The sequence below is a fragment of the Polypterus senegalus genome, chromosome 2, assembly GCF_016835505.1.
Source record: "Polypterus senegalus isolate Bchr_013 chromosome 2, ASM1683550v1, whole genome shotgun sequence".
NCBI lineage: Eukaryota > Metazoa > Chordata > Cladistia > Polypteriformes > Polypteridae > Polypterus > Polypterus senegalus.
The window spans coordinates 207,076,961-207,092,734 of NC_053155.1; the positions used below are offsets into that span (position 1 = coordinate 207,076,961).

Below are 15,774 nucleotides of genomic sequence, written 5' to 3' on the forward strand. Positions count from 1 at the left end.
TTCAAAAGGGATTAAACAAAATGTATTCTATGATCAGGAGCTCATAACCAAACAGAAAAATAAAGATTGATGAATAAGTGCTGTAAGGAACTAAATGGATTAAAATGGATAGACAGATACAGCAATGGATCAACTGAAGTGGTATCAATGTCTTGAAGCTTTCAAAGTTCTTTGAATTGTGAATATTTTAACAGCATTTGTAACTGAATAAATATATAGGAAAGAGGCATAAAAAGAATATTCCACAAAACAGCCTGCAATACAAAATAATACAGTGATCGTCCCAATAAATATAAACCAATTACAATAAATACAAACCACTTATAATACTTGATGCCATTTTAGGTTTCCAACATGCACAAGACTGCTAGGCAAACTGAAAATACACTGTTCCTTGGTTTCTCTTCTTATCAAATGTGCAAATGGAAGATACCTGCTCTTGAAAAGTTTTATGCTGTAAGCAAGTACACAGTTAGTTACATCCACTACAGTAAAAATAAATTCTCAAGGGCAAACTCAAGGATGTCTTTGTGCAAACAGGATGTTCAGCAGATGCTGGAACTTGCTTAGTGCTGTAGGTTCAACCCCTACACAAATTCATGGAACTGTCTTCTCTGTGAAAAATGTCCCTCCAATGTAAAATGCCATAAAACTGCTATGAATTAAGCAACAAGTTTTAAAATGATATATCCTGAGCTTTTATTTAATCAAACCACTAAAAGTGTTCTTTAGGACTATATATATTTTTTTAATCACACAAAATGCAGTATTATGTGTAAAAACAGAAACAATACTGGTATGAACATTAAATAAATACAGACAAAAAAACAGCTCATCTCTCGTGATAAAGGTATTGTACATGGAAACCATCACAGGGAAAAAAAAAATTCAAAGCTCTTAAACAATATTGTTTTTAATTCATTTTTGCAATTGTTACTGTATATCATAATTTTACTAGCTTATGTAACATTTGCCAAGAAGCTTAATGCCTATGTGGAAATAAATGTAAAGATTCTATTAGCCCATATTGTATTAAAAAAAACCCAAAAAGACTGCAGGAGTGCTGCAGGAGAGAGCAAGTGCAAGTAAATATTAGTAGCAAAACACTATGCAACATAAAAAGCAAATTTAATTCCTGTTACAAACCAAATAAGCAGAAAAGTCATTCAAATTATATACAAATGGAACATAGTTATTAAAAAAGTAATTTAAAAATAGTTAGAAATATGTCCAAAATTGTAAATTCAAAGATTATGTAATTAATTACATAGAAATTGCACTGTTACCACAGGGTGTAGTGTGGATAGTCAAATTTGACAAAATTAAGGCAAAAATTAAGTACTTTTAGATCTGAAGCTCTCTATAAGTTCATCCAAAATTTTCAATAACTTCTGTTCATCTGCAGATGAAGATCGCGTAAATGCCAGAGGCAAGTGCGTGGAAACTGGACATCTGTCTAGAATGTGAAAAAAAATCAAATATATTTAAAATTTTATGTAGTACTTCATAACATTTAAAGAAATTACAACTCTGATATGAAAACATAAGTTGTAAATGTGCACTTTTAACATAAAACTGAATTGAGATGAACATTTCAAGTGGCTGTCTTCAGAAATAAGCAGATACTTGAAATAACCCTTCTCACTCATTTTCTGATGGCCTTTTCTACAAAAAAGACGGATAGCTGCCCTGGCTGGAGTGGCAGGCTATTATCTGGAGTTTTTTTGTTTGTTTGTTTGTTTCCTCCTGGACATCAGACCTTACTTTATTCTTTGTTACTTAGTATTGCCTAATTTATTTTTATAATGTTTCCTTTTTATTCCTACATCTTGTAAACCACTTTGAGCTATATCATTTGACTGAAAATGTAATATATAAATAAATGTTGTTGTTGTTATAGGGCACAATCAGTTGCACCTTATTTTCAAAATTAGAAATTTACATTGTAAGAATAACTGAAAAAGACAATTAGAACTGAAATTAGACAACTGAGAGCATTTCATGGAGCTGGTTTGGTTATCTAATATGAAAGTGATCCCAAGATTTCTCCCTCTTCAAATACACGACTTGCAGGATTGTTTCAGATCCTTATGCCCCTTTCAATGAAGAAGTGCTGTCTTCCACCTCAAATTAACCTATTTTTTTCTCCTACTGTTTAAGTATGAGATTCACATATGCATTTATCTTTAAAATCCATTACCCACTGGTTTTGGTAAGGCTTTTTTTGAAAGCTGAATAAGCACCATGAGCATGTGAAAGGTGCTGTAGAAAATAAAACATATTATTATTATTGTTATTATTCAACATCCAGCCATCCATTTTCCAACCCGCTGAATCCTAACTACAGGGTCACGGGGGTCTGCTGGAGCCAATCCCAGCCAACACAGGGCACAAGGTAGGAACCAATCCTGGGCAGGGTGCCAACTCACCGCTGTTATTCAACATTATTCTAATCAATTATTTTAAAAGATTTTTACTGCAACAAATACAGCAAGAAACATTTGTGTTTTGCTTTGCTCAAGGTGTACTGCATTACACGAACATCAACTTCATTTGAACATTTTAGAAAGTAAAACAGTGGACCTCCATTTTCTGAAAGCATAAGATGTGGGAGAAAACTAAAGAACACAGAGAAAATTATACAACAGTATATACAAGACAGAATATGAAAACTCCACACAGACAGTAATGAGGTAATAACCAAATACTGGTTCCTGGCATTGTTAAGCAGCAACACTACCCGCTGTGACATTGTGCCATTCATTTTAAGCAACACATAAAATAACATTTAAAAATTGTCTTCAAGGCCATATAATTCTATAAGATTAATTTAGATGTTGTAATATATGAACAATAATTGAAATAATTATAACAATAATCACCAGTGCTAACAATTCAGACAAAATACTCTATCTTCAGGTTGCTACAATAACTAGTGAGGAGTTCTGCCACAATAATCCACATCATTTCAGTCTAAAACTCCAGCATTGTGTACAAAGTGGCAATCTCCATAATGCTGTGGTAGTGCTTATTTTCAACAACAGTTTTCTAAATCCTGGCCTATAGAATGCACCCTCACATTTTTTTTCCAAATTGCTGCTAGCGAATTCCCCATTTTCATTTTGCCTTGCTCCTAACATTTCTGTCCCACAGAAATTTGGAATGTGTATAATTTGTGATGCTCTGATCGATCAGCTACCAATCTAAATCTGCCAATTCTCACAATTAATTGGTGATCTGTAAATTGGCCGATCACAGATAATTATTTTTTCAGCATCTGCTTTTCTTTGCTTTACATTCATTTAGTTGTTCTTCTCCTTTACACAAAGCAGTACAGTATCTGAGTTAGTGCATGTCTCTTTTTTCTGCTGTGAACTTCCACTAAATAGCGACCTGTATAATGTGAATGCTGGCCCGGACACACACAGACGGACAACACAGTTCCACCCAACACACGTTTATTTGTACAATATTTACAAATTAGTGCAGTCACAAACCCCAGTGCTTCGAGCACCGATTCCCCCAATGTCCAGGCCACACAGTCCTGTGCCTCTCTTTCTCCTGGCCGCCTCCAGTCCTCACTCCAGCTCCGTCCTCTTCCACCCGACTTCCGCTCATGACTGGAGGGAGGCGGCCCTTTTATAGGAACCCGGATGGGCTCCAGCTGCTTCCCGGCAATCTCCCGCGGACACACCCCCGTGTGGCATCCGGGTGTCCCCTGTCGTCTTCCCCCCGGCACTTCCTGGTGTGGCGGAAGTGACGGGCTCCTGGGATAATCAGGCACTGGGGCGCCGCCTGGCAGTGGCCACGGGTCCCTACAGGGCTGGGCTTCCAAGCCCTCTACCCGAGGCCTCCAGCATAACCAGGACGGACGCCCCCTCCCGGTCTGGAGGAGGCACAAGCCCTCCTCTGGTTCTCCCGGGCGTCCCGGCCGGACCACACGGGATATACCGGCATCGGTGGCCACGGGTCCCTACAGGGCTGGGCTTCCAAGCCCTTTACCCGAGGCCCCCAACATAACCAGGACGGACGGCCCCTCGCGGTCTGGAGGAGGCACAAGCCCTCCTCTCGTCCTCCTGGGCGTCCCGGCCGGGCACCACAATAGGTAAGACAGACTTGACCAGAGAGAGAGAACCTTAGAAAATTAGCCATTACACTAAAGAAAGCGGAGTAATAAACAGAGAACAAGGAATAAGAGGAGTAGTCCTATGCAATTTGACAAACGGCAAGAAAAGCTATTTTAATGAACAGAGCTGTCTTTTAATAAAAACAGACACCTTATGAGTCTGGATAGCGAATCTGTGTTAAGTGCAGCGGCTTACATTTTTAATTGGCAAAAGGAAAGATGAGGACTAATTTGAAATTGCTGCATAAAAAATTTAAATAACTCGCAATTATGAGAAGCACTTTGTTTTCTTTAATGCTGCATGTATAATGGATATTTATTTTCTCTACATATATTATTAGTTACAAAAACTATGTATTTTAAGGGAATTTTATTTTATTATTTTAATGGTCACTGAACAATCTGCTTACAGACTTTCATTTTCTTAATAAAAAAATAAGCAGATAACATCTGTGGTCTATTGTCTAATTCTAAAAATATCAAATTTGACACATTCGTATAGAACATAAGGCTCCTTTGTCTCTGGAGATATTTAAAAAGATTTTTTTTTAAAAAAGATAAACAGAAACAAAAAAGTGGAATTGGCCAAACCAGTAACATGATTTTAGGGTTTAGGATTGACCCTAAATAACCTGATCAGAACATCCCTACATACAGTACAGGCTAAAAGTTTGGACACGCCTCCTCATTCAATGTGTTTTCTTTATTTTCATGACCATTTACAGCACTCCATCACTCTCCTTCTTGGTCAAATAGCCCTTACACAGCCTGGAGGTGCCTTTGTCCTGTTGAAAAATAAATGATCGTCCAACTAACCTGACTTCTGCACAACACAACTGCTGGTCCCAACCCCATTGGTAAAGCAAGAAATTCCACTAAATAACCCTGATAAGGCACACCTGTGAAGTAAAAACCATTTAAGGTGACTACCTGTTGAAGCTCATCGAGAGAATGCCAAGAGTGTGCAAAGCAGTAATCAGAGCAAAGGGTGGCTATTTTGAAGAAACTAGAATATAAAACATGTTTTCAGTTATTTCACCTTTTTTTGTTAAGTACATAACTCCACATGTGTTCATTCATAGTTTTGATGCCTTCAGTGAGAATCTACCAATGTAAATGGTCATAAAAATAAAGAAAACACATTAAATGAGGAGATGTGTCCAAACTTTTGGCCTGTACTGTATAATTAATGTTTTAGCAAGGAAGTAGGCTTATACTTTTGCTCTCTAATATTCAGATGAGAAAAATGATATAAATATTAAAAAGATACCAGTTATCTTTGCTTTTCAGGCAAATCCTCATTAAATGTATAACATTTACAGTGTGAGCTAAGCAATAACACTTAATCTCTGGAAAACATTGCTCTGTAACCTGAGCCACATTAAACCTGAGCCACATTAAATAGATCATTTTGTACCTTGTGGTTAAAATTACCATATTGTTAGGAGGTCATTTTTTGGTAATACTTCTAGTATCCTTTATATGCATCTATAAAATATACTGTAACCCTTTTTGACAAGATATACAGTAAAACAATGAAAAAAATGACAGTAACACATTTCAAGATTCCTATTGTTTTTAATGATAACGTACTATTAACAGCATAGTTAGTAAAATGTGTGAAAACCGGCAATAAAACCATCCACCCATCCATTATCCAACCTGCTATATCCTAACTACAGGGTCATGGGGGTCTGCCAGAGCCAATCCCAGCCAACACAGGGCGCAAAAGGAAACAAACCCCAGACAGGGTGCCAGCCCACTGCAGGGTGCACACCCACACCCACGGGACAATTTAGAATCGCCAATCCACATAACCTGCATGTCTTTGGACTGTGGGAGGAAACCGGTGTACCCAGAGGAAACCAATGCAGACACGGGGACAACATGCAAACTCCACGCATGGAGGACCCGGGAAGCGAACCCAGGCCTCCTAAATGCGAGGCAGCAGTGCTACCCACTGTGCCACCGTGCTGCCCAGGCAATAAAACCATTTATAATAAATACATTAAAACTCGGGCTTCTGCATTTCATATTTTTTAGCAACCAACAGTATTTTGATGAACTTTGAGGTTTTCATGAGGTACAGTACACAACTTACCCTGGAAAAAACGACCACTCTTTTCTTTGATGGTAGCAGGAGAGATGGCCAGCCATATAATTGTATCAGCTCCCTGAGCCTCTGTACGTAACTTTGTCTTCATCCTCTCATAAAAGTCAGGCATTGATGACCTTACAGCTGTTAAAAGAATGGAGCAGTTCATTTTAGAAGTTTTATCCAGAAAAGAGATTCTTCCATGAATCATGAAAACATTGAAGTCTGCACCCATTGCTCTCTAGCCAATTACATGTAGGTTCCTCAAATATTAGAACACAAACTATTGTGCTACTAACTTTTATCATCTTGCTCCAAACTACAGTAGTTAAAATAAGTAAGGTATATAAAGTGAAGGAAGGATGAATCAGGTATTTTTTTTTAAACACTGAGAGCTATGAAATCTGTTTGATGTCAGCCAGTCCTGTGCTTCATGAAAGGGTTACAAGAATCATATTAAACAAAAGGGGTAAAATATGCAGCTTCTCTTCTCATGAATAATAAATGTACCAGATACTAATTTGGCCCATATGATTAAAAGCAGCAAAACCCCCTAAGTTCACATCTGGTGTTTTTACCTGGAGTATCAGCCCAGCCTGGGTGCATCACAGAAAAGTGGATCTCTGGGTGCATTTTTGCCCAGTGCTCAGTAAGGATTACTTGCTGTCTCTGTAAAAACAAAACAGTGAAAAGTCATGAACAAATAACATAACTAAATAAAACAGTCTGCTAAATTAAAACAATTTGATAGGAAAAAGAAGAATAAAAAAAACCCATAATAATCAGCTTTTTAGACTTGTAGCTTAAGTTCGCACAGAGCCAAAGTTGTTCTGGTGAACCGTAATAATCAGGATGGAGGTAAATATATAAATAAATGCTGAATATGTCTCGCTACTGATAACTAAATGTAAAAAAACATTAAAAACTGGACTACAAACCACACAGCAAAAGCAAATACAGTGGAACCTTGGTTCACAACCATAATTCGTTCCAAAACTCTGGTCGTAAACCGATTTGGTCGTAAACCGAAGCAATTTCCACCATAGGATTGTATGTAAATACAATGAATCTGTTCCAGACCGTACGAACTGTATGTAAATATACATTTTTTTAGTTTTTAAGCACAAATATAATTAATTATACCATAGAATGCACAGCATAATAGTAAACTAAATGTAAAAACACTGAATAACACTGAGAAAACCTTGAACAACAGAGAAAACTAATACTGCAATAGTTTGCGCTATGGTGCTAGAAACCGCTCGCTAAAAACACTTTTTTTTTTTAATGAGTTTTAAGCATAGGGAAAAAAATTAACATTTGTTGAATCCGTAATTTAATGAACCACCTAGAAAAGTAACATTGCCACAATGCACGCTGTAAACAGAACTGAAAACAAAAACAAGCTTTTTCTACCTTATGCATCCAGCTCTCCCTCTCTCGCTCTCTCTCGCTTTCGTGTGTGCGTGTGTCTCTTTCCGAGCCTGGAGCGCCTGTATGTGTGTGTGTGCGTGCATGTGTGCCTCTGTCTAACGTGCGTGTGTGTGTGTGTGTGTGTGCGTGCGTGTGTTGCTCTCTCTCTCTCTCTGCACAGGATAAAGACTGAACATGTACATACCGAAAGGGAAATTGGCTTGTTCATATATCAAGTACGTGTTCGTGAACTGAGGCAAAAGTTTGGTGAACTTTTTGGTCCTAAACCAATTTGTAAGTGTACTGAGAGGTTAGTGAACCGAGGTTCCACTGTAGATACATCAATAATTTCCACTCTAGACAAAGAAAAATGTATTTTTGGTGGAGGATAACATACTTTTCTGCAAATATGTCAACAAACAGTAGACTGCAGTCTGAGATCAGCAGTGTATCTCCATGGAGCTACATCAGCAAAAATGGGTTAAACCGCTGCTATATTCTATTGTAAAAGTGTTAGTCGTGATTTGCTAAATTAAAGATGTCTGCCAGAGAGACTAGAAATTGAGATGACAGCAGATTAGTGGACCCAGACATTTAAACCCAGTCAGATAACTGCTTATGTACTGCTGCAACATAAAAGACAGACTTCAATTAATATAAAAAAAGAACAGTTGCCCTGCTGATCATTTACGCAGAAAAAGTAAAATGTTCAATGTAGATATGAAAAAGGTTCAACTACTAAAGGAGTGTCAGTTCACATACAACATCATGCCATTGTATCTGCATGATGATATCTATCAAATATGGACTAAGATGTCAACTCCAAGAAATTATACCAGATGCTGCGAGTATTAAAAGGAATGTACTTTCCGTTACTTTTACATAAGGAAAGTTAAGACATACACGTAGTCAGCAATATCACATTTTGGGATAAAAAGAAGACAGAATGAGCAGATTGTGTGTATTAATAGACCTGGGTAACAATATTGATTTGCTAATTAATCATTATTTTTCATTTTAAACATTCACTATTGATTCTTAAAGTCTCAAGATCGATCTTGCCAATCTCTATCCTGCTCAATTACAATATGTAGATTTTTGCTTATATTCGGTTTTGACGTCTGATCCAGAAGAGCTTTCTAAGGCTTTCTATGGAAAAAGCACTTTACTACTTCACATAAAATGGTGTGTCTTCTTTAAATGAAATCATTGTCTTAGACACTTAAATCAGATGTGTGGGCTTACTAAGGATTCTAACAGTGCAGTGGTAAAGAACCATTGGATAAAAGCAAAGCCATATGTAAGTTGTGCACCTCATATGTTAATTGTTGTTGTAACACAAAAAATTTGAGAAATCACTTACTCCAACATCACCCATAAACACAATCTCAGTTGACATCCAATTGAGTAGTGGCTAAACAATCTACACTGCAGATGGCAGCTCCAAGCTTCTGTTTAATTCACCTCGTGCCCAAAATGTAACAGAATCTAGTTTTTATGTGAGATCAAAGCAGCATACTTGAAGTAGCTCCTTAATAGCAACATTATCTGTCACAATGGATGGTTCTTTTTCTTTTAAGAAGAATTATAGAAATACACAAGTCTTCCAACTGTAATCTTTAATTTCAACTAATTCCAGATTATTTTAAATGTCCAATAGGGCAATAAATTTGGCTAACAGTTTAGTTTAATGGTGTCTCCATGGAGAATCATAACACACTAACAGGTTACTGAATAACATTTATTATTTAAGAAGCAATATTTGATTATTTTAAACTAATATTATTTGCAAGATAATATTGATATTTCATAAAGTAGATGCCATTGCATTATTTTAAAATAAGGAGTCTTCCTACCCTAATACAGTGCATCCGGAAAGTATTCACAGCCTTTGCTCAATACTTTGTCGATGCACCTTTGGCAGCAGTTACAGCCTTAAGTCTTTTTGAATATGATGCCACAAGCTTGGCACACCTATCCTTGGCCAGTTTCGCCCATTCCTCTTTGCAGCACCTCTCAAGCTCCATCAGGTTGGATGGGAAGCGTCGGTGCACAGCCATTTTAAGATCTCTCCAGAGATGTTCAATCGGATTCAAGTCTGGGCTCTGGCTGGGCCATTCAAGAACATTCACAGAGTTGTCCTGAAGCCACTCCTTTGATATCTTGGCTGTGTGCTTAGGGTCGTTGCCCTGCTCAAAGATGAACCTTCGCCCCAGTCTGAGGTCAAGAGCGTTCTGGAGCAGGTTTTCCTCCAGGATGTCTCTGTGCATTGCTGCAGTCATCTTTCCCTTTATCCTGACTAGTCTCCCAGTTCCTGCCCCTGAAAAACATCCCAACAGCATGATGCTGCCACCACCATGCTTCACTGTAGGGATGGTATTGGCCTGGTGATGAGTGGTGCCTGGTTTCCTCCAAACGTGACGCCTGGCATTCACACCAAACAGTTCAATCTTTGTCTCATCAGATGAGAGAATTTTGTTTCTCATGGTCTGAGAGTCCTTCAGGTGCCTTTTGGCAAACTCCAGGCGGGCTGCCATGTTCTTTTACTAAGGAGTGGCTTCCATCTGGCCACTCTACCATACAGGCCTGATTGGTGGATTGCTGCAGAGATGGTTGTCCTTCTGGAAGGTTCTCCTCTCTCCACAGAGGACCTCCGGAGCTCTGACAGTGTGACCATCGGGTTCTTGGTCACCTCCCTGACTAAGGCCTTTCTCCTCCAATCGCTCAGTATAGATGGCCGGCCAGCTCTAGGAATAGTCCTGGTGGTTTCGAACTGCTTCCAGTTATGGATGATGGAGGCCACTGAGCTCATTGGGACCTTCAAAGCAGCAGAAATTTTTCTGTAATCTTCCTCAGATTAGTGCCTCAAGACAATCCTAGTCTAGTCCTGGTCTAGGAGGTCTACAGACAATTCCTTTGACTTCATGCTTGGTTTGAGCTCTGAAATGAACTGTCAACTGTGGGACCTTATATAGACAGGTGTGTGACTTTCCAAATCATGTCCAATCAACTGAATTTACCACAGGTGGACTCCAATTAAGCTGCAGAAACATCTCAAGGATGATCAGGGGAAACAGGATGCACCTGAGCTCAATTTTGAGCTTCATGGCAAAGACTGTGAATACTTATGTACATGTGCTTTCTCAATTTTTTTATTTTTAATAAATTTGCAAAAACCTCAAGTAAACCTTTTTCACGTTGTCATTATGGGGTGTTGTGTGTAGAATTCTGAGAAAAAAATGAATTTAATCCATTTTGGAATAAGGCTGTAATATAACAAAATGTGGAAAAAGTGATGCGCTGTGAATACTTTCCGGATGCACTGTATGTGTGGAGTCTGATGTGTGATACATAGGTTAGTTGAAGTGGCCAATTCTGAATGAGTGCAAAGCAGTAAAAAAGTTTTTCATTTTTTTGATGTTAACTGTTCATTACTAATGAAACATACACCCTTCAAATAAAGCATTAGTGAAATTTCTCACATTATATTAATGTTCTCTGTGCATTGTTAAGCAATATCTAAAAAAGCCTTAACTTCAGATATATCAGTACAAGCTATTTAAGTCAAGATAAAATCGATATTGAATAGAATTGGGGCATTGTGAATCGGAATCAAATCAAATTGGGATATCAGTGCTAATAGCCAGCCCTATATACTGGTATATGAAAGAAAGAAATATCAATATATTACATTTCATGGAGACGTGTTTGTAGTCTTATCAGTTGTCAAAGAGCTAAAACAAGGCAGCCGCATAGGAAGGGATTTTGCAAATGGTACAAATTGCTGAACATACTGTATGGCTAGCAACATATTTTGTAGTTAAAAAAAAAAAAAAAAAAAGTTAATTCTTTGTGAATTAATAGTTGCATAACTGAAATACTTTAAACTGCTGACTTTGTCATTGTTCTGGAAGGAGCATTTAATTTAAAAGGTTAAAAAAAAAAAACTAAACTAAACAAGAAAAAATAATTTCTTTAAAAATTAAAATACGGATCAATGATTCAGGGAAAAAAAACCTCAAACAAGTGTATAACCCACATACTTTATGCAGAAAATATCTAATCGGTAAATATTTAACTGTAACAATTCTTACTTTGTTCTGTGCATATGCCATTGTACCATCAAATTGACCTTTTTCAAATTGCAAGTCATCAACATTCAATTTCTGAACAAGCATCCCTCCTGAGGAAACTGTTACCTATAAATGAAACATTGAGACAAGAAGTACATTACATATTGTACAATCTCTGACTTGATTCATGCAATTCTGATTCACAGTCGGAAGCAAGCCTATCCTGGAAGCATTACCCACGATGCAAGAAGCATAGCATCGGATGCATGGCTGCAATCCACTGAAGGACACAAACACACTCACATTATCACTTGAATTGGGAATGTCACCAATTAACCTAAGCATATTTGAGGAAAATCAGAGTATTTGGGAAAAAAAACCCACACAAACACAACATGTACACTCCACAAAGACCATGATGGGGCACAAGATTTAAACTCAGGACTTTGGACCCATGATGCTGCAGTGCTAACCTTTGCACTACTGTGGATGCACACCAGGAAAATCGAGTTTTAATAATGACCCATTACAACACAAGTAACTATTTTTGTCACATATTATAACTTATTGTTTCAATGTTAGTTTATGAAAACTCTCTGAAAACAAAAAATAAAGATTAAAACCATTAATAAAGAGAAAGTGCTTTACTAAACTGAACTAGGTGTGACTTATCGTGTTTCAAAAGAACAGAACACAATTGATACTGAAGCACATTTTACCCACTGTAAAGTTTTGGGGTTATCACAAAATATCCTTAAATTAAAAAGGGGAGCACTTATTATACATCTTACAAATGTTAAATACCCTTAATTTAGTAATGCCAGATGATTTTTAATTAAAAATATTTATAATCTGGGACAATATTAAAGCAGCTACACATGATGTTTGTTTTACCAGATGTACATTTTAACACCATACTTTCAATTCAAAATTAATTTAGACTTTGCCACGCAAATTAATAAAGTAATTTCTAAATTAAATAAACTGGGAAAAGACTTAACGAATCAATGCTTTCCTCATGGATGATTATCTGAGAGTTACACCAGAGTGGCCAAAATAAATAATGTATACTGTATATTATTAATAATTTCATATACATGTCTGAAATTAAACAAATTAGTACATCCCTGAAACAGTAAGTATTCGTGGCAGTTATGGATAAAAACTGAAAAAAATTTGCTAGATTTACTTTGTATCTGTCTTAACTTGGTAGTAGGCACTAAGAGTTTACCGTTTTACCAGCATTATAAGCTCCTTCAACCAAATGCAGGCTTAACCCAGAATTAAAGTTATATAGTACACTTACCACTCTGGCATCTTCTGCACTTTTCAAAACAGGTATCAGAGTAGTAGTTAGTATATAAGTTCCTAAAGGAGAACAATTTCTTAAGGTCAGGGAAATTGCCCAGTCTTTAAATTTACATTATCTCTAATTTTACACTAGTATGAATTAATGTATGTAATAGAATTCAAACAATCTCTCTCTCTCTCTCTCTCTGGTGGTCACTAATACTAAAAACACACCTTCATATGACCCAAACAATGACAACGACATTTGCAGTACCCATCAAAAGGCAAGAAATAACTCTGGACAGGATGGTAACCCATCACTATGAACACTCAAGCTAACACATATGCACATACTCTCATACACATGCTGGGCCAATTTAAAGTTGCCATTTGGCCCAAATGGTACATTTTTGAGACAATGGAAAAAATACCCTGAGAAAACCCATGTAAATTCATTTTACTGTGGAATTATGCCTTATTTATCAAGCACTACATTTACAATATTAGATGATGGATATTTAATAAACTCATTGCATTTTATATATATACTAGATGTGTAAGCCTGTGCTGTAAAAAGCCTGGGGTCCAAGAAACTATTGAAATTGTCAGAAAAAAAAAGTGAAGTGTAGAGATGTCAGGTAATTAAAAGGAACTACTCTGGGTATCTTTCTCCTAGGAGGATTTGTTTTGCCGCCATGCTCGCCTCGCTTATGTATTAGCGGTGGAAGGAAAAGTAAAAGAGATACCATTTTGTAGATGTTAGAGGCTAAGCGACTTTGTCTTCTGAGGTTTCGTCTTCCTGACGTGCTGGGTTCGCTTGTGTTATTAGCGGCTAAGTGAGTTTTCTGTCTCCTCAGAGGTGGAGCCCTTACCCCAACTCCACCTCTTACTTCTGGACCGGACAGACACACACACTTCCATGTGTAGACATTTATATATAAGACAAATTGTGACTTTTGATCAAACTATATCATTTTTAAATAACTTTTGCGTACTGTGTCTCCAACGCTCAACTAAATTTCTTCCTTTACTAACAAGTCATTTACTTGGCCATCTTAAGTTTTATTTGAAACATCACAGGTTACTAAAAAAAAATTAAATCTTAAAGATGCATTATTTGTACAACAAACTGAGCATTTACTTCAGCAAGTAGAAACATTCAAGTTACACATCACAAATGTCTAAAAAGTGAAATGTTTTCATCCACGTTTTAAGTGTGGGCCTATATTTACTTAGATACACTACTTTTCCTCATGTCATTTGTTAATAGATTCCTCCTTGTGTATGAAATAAGTGGATCTCCTGCCTTGTATTAAATCGTGAATGCTTCAAAATGAAGACAATCATCTTAAGCAAACTAGAAATCTTATTACAGAGAAGCACAAGTCTGGGAAAGGACCCAAAAAAAAAAAAAAAAAACCAAAACAATTAAGAGTCTTCCTAGAGTCAACTGATTAACTAATTTGTGCTCTTCGGTTTGTAAAAAGAAAAACCATGTAGACACCGGGAAAACCCCAAAAGGCTGGAATACAATCCCAGCATTCTGGATCTGTGTGAGGCACCACTGCAAACTACTGTGCCACCCTAAGGAAGATATTTTACTATTAACTGTAAATAATTTTATGTAATAATTTTTACTAAAGTTATTAATACTCGTCAATATGAATAAAAATCAGGGGTTGTGAATGTTCATGAGTTAAAATTCCCCAAGACAATCCATGAGACAGATCCTTATGCGGAGACTGGGATGGAAAGGGCAACTAACATTAACCCACCAGTGTTTGATAGAAAATCTTGTTTTCTGTTGAGACTAAATATAGTTGAACTTTTAGTGGGACTGCTGTAGTATGTAAAATTCACAAAGCAAACATAGTACAACTGCCAGGCCATACTGTTTCCACCATACTGTAAGCTTTTTTGTTGATGTGTGTCATGACTAATGGAATAGACAAATGGTCACAATACAGAGAACATGACATAAAAACCTGTATCCATTTGCCAGAAAACTATAAACCTGGTAAGAAACTTGTTGTTTTATCAGAACATTAATCCAATGCACACTCTCAGATTAACACCACAACAGATTTAAAGTAAATAACAGATTCCTTTGACAGTCCTCATCAGAAACATGAATCCTTTTGAAAATCTGGGGCAAGACCTCAAAATTTCAGTCAATCAATGGAAATTTGTAAGAAATAATGACCAAATAATGCACTATTAAAATCTGCATAGTTAAAGGATGAATTCAGAATTTTTTAAGTCAAAGTTATTTATTTATAAACATTGAATATATGCATTTGCCACATTAAATTAAAATAAAGCATTTTCAAAAAAAAAAAAAAATCATTGCCAGTCCTGGCATTTTATAATGAAACCTGATGGGGCCCACCTGAAAATAAAATATCTTCTTTAAAGTGGCAAATGTTTTGATGTAAGAAAACATGCCTTCTTCATATCTATTAGATATCTGTGACAGAAAAGGGATCTGGAAATAACCATTTTACTGCATATCCCTGATACTATTTCTGCCTTTTTCAATTTGTTTGTTTGATAGCAGTGGCCTTCATTGGAGGTGTTCTTACATAAATATAGAAGTAAATCAGCAAGATACCAAACACACGGCATGAAAAGATTACTGTGATTTTTGTCTTTCGAGAGGGACCCATGTCCTAGTGGGTCAAATGTTGTTATGGAAAAAGACAAGTGCTGAACTATTACACACAGCGTTTAAAAATAGCTGAATCAAACTTTATCAGTGTTGTTTTTTTTTAACAATG

The 15,774-nt window shown here is 36.7% G+C and overlaps 1 protein-coding gene across 1 annotated transcript in view; it reads right to left on the bottom strand.

The window, feature by feature from the left end:
• Positions 1–674: 674 nt before the first annotated feature.
• The window catches only part of dhrs12 (dehydrogenase/reductase (SDR family) member 12), a 25,299-nt gene continuing 10,199 nt past the window's right edge, over positions 675–15,774 (bottom strand). Inside the window, exons 6-10 of the mRNA XM_039745231.1 lie at positions 13,014–13,075; positions 11,729–11,833; positions 6,800–6,890; positions 6,228–6,365; positions 675–1,456 (exon numbers count right to left, since the gene is read on the bottom strand). Coding sequence (XP_039601165.1) covers positions 1,335–1,456; positions 6,228–6,365; positions 6,800–6,890; positions 11,729–11,833; positions 13,014–13,075 — 518 coding nt within the window. The 3' untranslated portion in view covers positions 675–1,334. The remainder of the gene's footprint in view (positions 1,457–6,227; positions 6,366–6,799; positions 6,891–11,728; positions 11,834–13,013; positions 13,076–15,774) is intronic.